At 40.3% G+C, this 8,698-nt stretch overlaps 1 protein-coding gene across 1 annotated transcript in view; it reads right to left on the bottom strand.

The window, feature by feature from the left end:
• Nucleotides 1-1,373: 1,373 nt before the first annotated feature.
• The window catches only part of LOC133754619 (acidic amino acid decarboxylase GADL1), a 147,070-nt gene continuing 139,745 nt past the window's right edge, over nt 1,374-8,698 (bottom strand). Inside the window, exon 14 of the mRNA XM_062185040.1 lies at nt 1,374-1,671. Coding sequence (XP_062041024.1) covers nt 1,498-1,671 — 174 coding nt within the window. The 3' untranslated portion in view covers nt 1,374-1,497. The remainder of the gene's footprint in view (nt 1,672-8,698) is intronic.

Genomic DNA, 8,698 nt, shown 5'->3' with positions numbered 1-8,698 from the left:
CCCCATACACATACACACGTAAATATCTATCACCAGAGAACTTGAACTAATTCAGAAAAAGATTAAAATATTTTTACCAATAGAGATATTGAACAATCATGCACAGCAAAATGAAAATATGCAATAAAAGCAAACATGATACGTCTGCTTTTTGCTGTCTGAAATTTAAACGACATGAGCTGAAGATGGAGTATGAAAAGGTTATTGAATATGCTACGTCTAATACTAACACTCTTCAATCAGTCATCTTTCAATGCAGAGCTTTAATTATCTTCATAACCCAGCTTTTTGAACTCTATACCCAAAACTATGAATTCTATCCATTTCTTAGTCAAAGAAAACATTCCAAGAAATCTAAGACAAGGATCAGAGAGAGAATTTCAATCATCCACTCCAGGAGACGTGGAGGAGGTACTTCTACTGAAAGGCCTCTGATCTGGAGATTCTCTGCCTAATAGAAACCATTTAATAGTCTACACTGACATTGCAAACTTGAGAAAGGGAATGTTGTATAGCCCTGGACTTTGTTCTAGTTATTCCCTACAAGGCAGAGAGCAAGATAAGAAATGGGCCCCTTGAGTTCAAAGACACACACACACACACACACAATTGTAAAGTCTGCTCCCAGCTAATGATGCAATGGTTTTGGAAGGGAGTTAGAACTATTGCTCACTGATGGAAAGAGTCACATTACAAAGTGCTTGTCAATTATCCTAATCTCTAATTTAGATAAATTAGAACAGATAACTGTTCATTTTAACCATTGAGAAAACACATTCAGCCAGCAGAAAACATACATCTTTATAAAGTAAACATTTTATATATTCTGCCTCTTATAAATTAGCATTGACGTGCTGCTGATGCCTTGCAATATTTCTGCTATAAATGCTACAGATATAATTTCCAAAGACTGGCTCAGGAACTACTGAAATATTCCACATCCATTTGCTGGCAAAACTTCAGACTGATTATTCAATCATTACACGATTTTCCTTAAACCAGTACTTCCCAATGACTTGTTAAAACACAGCCTCCTGGGATCCACCTGCAGAGCTGCTTATTCACTGGGTCTGGAGCATAGGTCTTGAGAAGCTGCCCTTTGAACAAGTTTCCAGGTGATGTCGATGCTGCTAGCAGGGAGCTCACTTTGAGAACCATTGCTTCAAACTACCAAGTGACATGTTCCTTGAAGAGCAGTGTAAGCTTAGAGAACCCAAAACCCACATGGGGCTTACAAAGCTCTCTTCAAGGCCATGTCTCAAAGACAGTCCTTGAGAAAATCTTTTTATTGTTCGTTTACTACTTGTTCTGATAGAGTAAATGTAGTGACTCAGCAGATAAAGATCTTTATCACTGCTTGCATAGAATTTTGATTTTTGCTGAGTTTGGGCTGGGAATATTTCCTATTTTGCATCAGGAGAGCTGCAATCTATGATGTGTCTCCAAGACACCCTCCCCAGGGCAGGATCATTGCCTCTGGGGGACAAAAAGCCACAGCTACATGTCTCTACCCAGCAGGTCTATCTCATCCAGGAGGAAGTCCATGTCCTCCCGTCTCACTTGAGGACTGATCACCACCTGGCGGAAGAAGTTGACCTTCCCGCGGTGGGGCTGATAGCCCAACATCAGACTTCCCTTCTTCATCATCCTCTCCTTAATGGCTGGTGCCACCTGCATGGAGACAGGAAGGGAGGAGGTGAAAGACCGGATCGCCAAGGTATTACAGCTGCCATCTACCTGTGTGAACCTCATTCTCATATATATGTATATGTGTATATATATATATATATATACATATATATGTGTATATATATAGGGTTGACACTAATAATAAAAATATTTGAGAACTGTGGTGTATGAGTACAGTTTTAGAAAGAGTAATTCACTTAATCTTCACTACTAACACAACTAATACGTCCATTTATAGAGGAGGAAATTTAGGCACATGGAGATTAAAAAAAATACCCCAAAGCCCCAGGCAGTCTTGCTTCAAACCCAGACTCTGAAATCTAAATTAGTACGCAGTGTTGCTGCTTTACAAACAAACTGGGGGATTCCAAGGTGGCAGAATAGGGAGGGCACTTACTGCTCTAGTCTAGGGGAAGATAGTTAAAAAAAAAAGTGGAGAGAGTGCAATCTCAAGGGAGAGTTAGGGAAAAAACAGTAGAGGAAACTCCATGCAAATTAGAGGTACACCATGGACCTATGTGAAGGGTATGGATACACACAACTCAGGATCCCAGCAGCCGAGAGCCTCAACACCATCTTTGTAGAGTGGGTTGAGATCAGACTGCAACAGCCCAAACCACTGGTGATAAAGCTACAAAGAGAGCCTGGTGTGAATCCAGCTGGGAGCCCTGTGGGAACAGTGTACCTGCCAACCTAGAGAGAAAAAAAAATGGGTCATGTTTCTTTCTCTCTGACTGGCACCCTGTAAGTAGCTGAGAGAAGGAGGGTGCCGTTTTTGACATAGATAACAGCTGAGCCAGCTTGTGTCCATGTGCCCAGCAACCAGCTGAGAGGAGATGCCTGAGTTTAGCTGAGAAGATTGACGAGGGGATGGGTATGCTGGGACTGTGAAAACATTGTGGCTGCATAGGAGGGTGCAGGGAGTGGGCAGTCACTGTGGGCAGTTCCACATGTTCAGGGCTCCCTGATTCCCTGGTGGTGGTCATTGCTGCAGGATCCATGCTCACACTGAGGACTGCATGGACCCTTTGTGCAGTTCTTGTGGCAGTGTGGATGAATATTGTGACCACTGGGGCTCCCGCCCAGGTATTGGTCTTCTTGGAGGAGAAGAGGTGAGCCAGAGACTATGCCAACAGACCTGATCAAACCTCTACACTGATAACGAGAGAGAGAGAGAGAGAGATTGATTTAAGTTGCCCAACTTGGGTGTCACCTTGGACACTCCACTCACCCTGAAACACTGACCAGAGCTCCCTGGCCACACTCAGAACACGCCTCTGGGTATCCACTAGAAGAGCAGACACTCCACTAAGCCACAGAGACATAGTCCAAAGATAAAAGCCATCACAGGGAAAAAACAAAACCAACAAATATCTCCACAAAGGCATAAAAATAAATTCAGCAATTCAAGAAACAAGAGTAAGGAAGACAACATGACACCTCCAAATAGAATACAACACATCAGTGTTAGAATGTGAAGATGAAGATATTGAAAAGAAATGCCAGAAACAGAATTCAAAAAATTGATTGTAGGATTACTTAGTAGTCAGTAGCAAACCCATGACTTAAAGAAATCCATACATGGAATGAATGAAAATTTTTCCAGTAAAATTGAGATTTTAAAGAGAAATCAAAATGAAATATTGGAAATGAAGAATTCAATAGGGGAAATAAAAATACAGTAGAAATCCTTAACATACTGAGGCATAAAAAAGAATATCTGAATTAGAAGACAAATCTCTGGAAATTTTACAAACTTGAGGAAAAAAAACCATATTATTATTACTAATGGATGCATAAAAAGTATTTGATAAAATACAACATCCTTTCATTATGAAACTCTGAAGCAAATTGGGTATAGAAGGAACATTCCTCAATACAATCAAGGCTATTTCTGACAAACCCACTGCCAGCATCCTACTGAATGGGGAAAAGCTGGAAGCATACCCACTAAGATCAAGAACCAGACAAAGATGCCCACTCTCACTATTGTTATTCAATATAGTCAAGGATAGGCAAGAAAAATAAATCAAAGGGATACAAATTGGAAATGAGGAAGTCAAAGCATCCCAATTTGCAGATGACATGATTCTATAAATAAGGGATCCAAAAGACTCTTCTAAGAGACTATTGGAATTCATAAAAGAGTTTGGTAAAGTGGCAGGATATAAAATCAACACACAAAAATCAGTAGCCTTTGTATACACAGACAATGCCAAGGATGAGAAAAGTACTTCTAAGATCAATCCCATTCACAATAGCCCCCTCTCCCCAAATACCTTGGAATAAATTTAACCCAGGACATAAAAGATCTCTACAATGAGAATTACAAAACATTAAAGAAAGAAATAGAAGACACCAAAAAACAGAAAAATCTTCCATATTAATGGATTGGAAAAATCAATATCAAATGTCCATACTACCCAAAGCAATTTACAGATTCAATGCAATACCAATCAAAATACTAATGGCATTCTTCTCAGATACAGAAAAAAATAAAAAATAATGCTGAAATTTATATGGAAACACAAGAGACCCCGAATAGCTAAAACAATCTTATACAACAAAGACAAAGCCTGAGGCATCACAATACCAGATTTCAAGACATACTACAGGACAGTTATAGTCAAAACATCTGGGTATTGGCACAAAAACAGACGTGTAGTTCAATGGAACAGAATAGAAACTCCAGAAATCAATCCAATCACATCTAAAACTTATCTTTGACAAAGGAGCTAAAATCAATCCCTGGAGCAAGGACAGTCTTTTCAACGAATGGTATTGGGAAAACTGGATTTCCACATGCAAGACTATGAAATAAGACCCATATATTACACTTTACACAAAAATCCACTCAAAACGGTTCAAAGACATAAATCTATGACCCAATATCATCAAATTATTAGAAAACATTGGGGAAACCCTGCAAGACATTGACATAGGCAAAGAGTTCTTGGAAAAGATCCCAGAAGCACAGGCAGTCAAAGCCAAACTTGACAAAGGGAGTTACATCAAATTGAGAATCTTCTGCACTGCAAAAGAAACACTCAGGAAAGTGAAGAAGTAACCGACAGAATGGGAGAAATTATTTGCAAACTATGCAACTGATAAAGGATTAATAACCAGAATCTATGAAGAGCTCAAGAAACTCAACAACAACCAAGCAACCAACCAAGTTAAGAGATGGGCCAAGGACTTACACAGACGTTTTTCAAAAGAGGAAATCCAAACAGCCAACAGACATGAAAAAATGCTCAGGATCATTCGCCATCAGGGAAATGCAAATCAAATCCACAATGAGGTTTCACCTCATCCCCATTAGAAGGGCTCTCATACAGAAATCAACAAACAACAAATACTGATGAGGATGTGGGGGAAAAAGGTACCCTAATCCACTGCTGGTGGGAATGTAAACCGGTACAACCACTGTGGAAGACAGTATGGAAATACCTCAGAAATCTGAATATAGACCTACCATACGACCCAGCCATCCCACTCCTGGGAATTTACCCAAGGGAAATAAAATCAGCATATGAAAGAGTTATCTGTAACCCCATGTTTACTGCAGCTCAATTCACAATAGATAAGATATGGAATCAACACAAATGTCCATCAACTGAAGACTGGGTAAAGAAATTATGGGATATGTACACCATGCAATACTACATAGCAGTAAAAAAAAAAAATGAAATCCTGTTGTTTGCAACAAAATGGATGAAACTAGAAAACATCATAGTTAGTGAAATAAGCCAGTCCCAAAGGGACAAATACCACAGATCTCCCTGATCTGTGGAAACTAATAGAGCACTTAATAGGTGATACATAAAAGTGAAACTGGTAATTTGAAATGTGATGACTTTGGATAGCTCTTGTCTTGACCATTGAGGAACAGCAATTTTTTTTCATTCTATTTGTTGAACTCATTACTTAGTATATAGTTAATCTTATGTGTATAAATTTAATTGAACATAGATCTTAGTAAAAAACAAGAATGGGAATAGGAGAGGGAAGAGGAGGAAGGGTAGGAGTGTGAGTGGGAGGGATAGTCAGGTGGGAAGAATCACTTATGTTCCTTAAGTTGCATTTATGAAATCCATGAAGCTTGTATACCTTAAATAAAAGGTTTCTGAGGAAACAAATTGGGTGCACTCAGGGGTATGAATCTTAAAGTTATCAAGTGTTACATTCCCAAACTTGACATAACTAAAAAATACTAGTGTTACGGCATTTTGAATAAAGAAAATTAGTCATAAATGGGGAAAAATGCAGTTGTCTACTAAGGAGAAATTAATGTTATAAGTATTACATACAATTCTATTTGGAAGACTAACAGTATATTCGTTTATTAATAGGAACCTGCAATTTTCTATCAGTTATTATACTTTGAAAAAAAGTATGGTTAAAGTAAATGCCCTGGAAGAAAATAAAATTTTGATGTCCTCATTTGTGAAATAAAAACACTGTCTTTTTTTTTTTTTTTTTTTTTTGACAGGCGGAGTGGATAGTGAGAGAGAGAGAGAGACAGAGAGAAAGGTCTTCCTTTTTGCCATTGGTTCATCCTCCTATGGCTGCTGCGGCCAGCGCATCATGCTGATCTGAAGCCAGGAGCCAGGTGCTTCTCCTGGTCTCCCATGGGGTGCAGGGCCCAAGGACTTGGGCCATCCTCCACTGCCTTCCCGGGCCATAGCAGAGAGCTGGACTGGAAGAGGGGCAACAGGGACAGAATCCGGCGCCCCAACCAGGACTAGAACCCGGTGTGCCAGCGCCGCAAGGCAGAGTATTAGCCTGTTAAGCCACGGCGCCGGCCTAAAAAACACTGTCTTTTAAAAAATGTTTCTTTTTAGTTATTTGAAAGGCAGAGAGACAGAGACAGAGAGAGATCTTTTGCAGATTCTCTCCCAAATCCCTACAACAGCTGGGGCTGGGCCAGGCTGAAGCCATGAACCATGAACTCAATCCAGGTCTCCTGCATCGGTTGCATAACCCAAGTACTTGAGCCATCTCCTGCTAGGTGCACTGTGATAGGAAACTGGGATCAGAAGTGGAACAGGACTCCAGTACAGGCACTCCTAATGGGATGCAGGTATCCCAAGCAGCATCTTAACCACCGTGCCAAGTGTCTTCCCCCACCTCATTTATTAAAAGGCATGAAGGTGGTAATAAAATTATGAAGTCCATATATTAAGAGTTTTCAGTTGGCTTGAGAAATACGAAAGCACACATTTTCCCTTGAAAAGTACAATGTTTGAGGAAATCAGTCCCATTTAAGAACAACATGGGAAAATAATTCCATTTTCAAATCAGCAATATACTCACTCAAGAGCGAGGTTGTAAACACTTAAAATAGTGAGGCTCTTTTTTGGAACACATACACCAAGTTAAAAAGCTGAGAACATACTCTGGCTGGCCTGGAAATACAAGCAAGCTTTTCCATTTGAATTTTATGGTAGCTCATTGAAAAAATTTTGAGTGTGTCCTACATGAATATGTGGAAAGGGAACATCATGATTTTCTGTTGTTGTCTTTTCAGAAAGCAGAGACTTAGCTCATCCAGAAAACACTCCTAAACACTCCTAAATAACTCCAGGAAGAATGTGCTTTTAAACTCCTTAGGAGACAGACACAAATCTCAGTTCCCACAAGCCTCTCTGTCATAGAGGAGCCGTCCCACACTCTTCTGGTTCTGAAACATACCTGTGTCTTGCCAGTTACTCCCCCCGTAGCCAAAATTAACTCTGACAACATAATTCTGAGCTGCTCCAAAGACAATGGAAAAAGTGAGTATTTTAGATCCCTGGAGATACTGTGTTAGATTTAATCAGACGGCCTTCTTAAGGGAAGTTCAAGGATAATTTTAATGGAACAATCTTTTTACATATGTGCTAATTCTAGAATCAAAGTCTTGGAAAACATGGCTTACTGCTTGCCCATAACACCACCATGCACCTATTCAGCAAACCTCTTGACTAGTCTAGTCGGAGGTGAGAGGGTTCTTACAGTATAATGAGACAAGGCAATAAAGTATACGTGACTAAAAGAAAAAAAATGTAGACAAAGGTGAGGTCAGAGGTAAAATTAGGGAAAAGTATGGACCATTAGGTTCTATAAATTTCCAGAAATGTGTCACAGCTTTTATTCCAAGCTTCAGAGATATTATAGAAATAGTGTTAATGAAACAAAACCTGGGGCCTGTGCTGTGGTGCAGTGGGTTAAAACCCCAGCCTCAAGCGCCGGCATCCCATATGGATGCTGGTTCACATCCTGGCTGTTCCTCTTCCGATCCAGCTCTCTGCTTTGGCCTGGGAAGGCAGTAGAGGATGGCCCAGGTCCTTGGGCACTGCACCCGCGTGGGAGACCCAGAGGAAGCTCCTGGCTCCTGGCTTCGGATCAGCTCAGCTCCAGCCATTGTGGTCATTTGGGGAGTGAACCAGCGGAGTGGAAGACCTCTCTCTCTCTCTGGCTCTACCTCTCTCTGTAACTCTGTCTTTCAAATAAATAAAATAAATCTTAAAAACAGAAAAAGAAAGAAAGAACACCTTCTGTTCTCTTTGCAAAACTTAGCGACAAATGTTTGGTGGATGTTGACAGCTGGAAGCTAGCGGGTGACTCCCCACTCAGCTTACACCTATCTGCTTGAAGCCACGAGTTTGTGTGTGTCATTTGAGTTATCTTCCAAAGTGTCTCTATGCAAGCAGCATTGGCTTTTAGAAGTACAAAATCTAGTGAAATAATATGTAAACCATCCAGTGGTGAGTACCTAGACAGTGATTTCCACAAAAACAAACCAGAATACTTTGGAAACACTAAAGTGGAATGAGTACACAGTGCTATTGCCAAATTAGGTGTAGTGAGATAACTGTGCTTTTCAAATAAAGTCTTATGAGTCTAGATGGGCTGGCATTGGGTCTCACTGCCTTTGAGGCATCCCAAATGAGCACTAGGTGGAGTCCCAGTTGCTCCACTTCTCATCCAGCTCCCTAGCTTATGTGCCTGGGAAAGCAGTAGAAGA

The sequence above is a fragment of the Lepus europaeus genome, unplaced genomic scaffold (genome assembly GCF_033115175.1).
Source record: "Lepus europaeus isolate LE1 unplaced genomic scaffold, mLepTim1.pri SCAFFOLD_246, whole genome shotgun sequence".
In the NCBI taxonomy this organism is placed as follows: Eukaryota; Metazoa; Chordata; class Mammalia; order Lagomorpha; family Leporidae; genus Lepus; species Lepus europaeus.
This window is presented reverse-complemented; position numbering and strand designations above follow the sequence as displayed.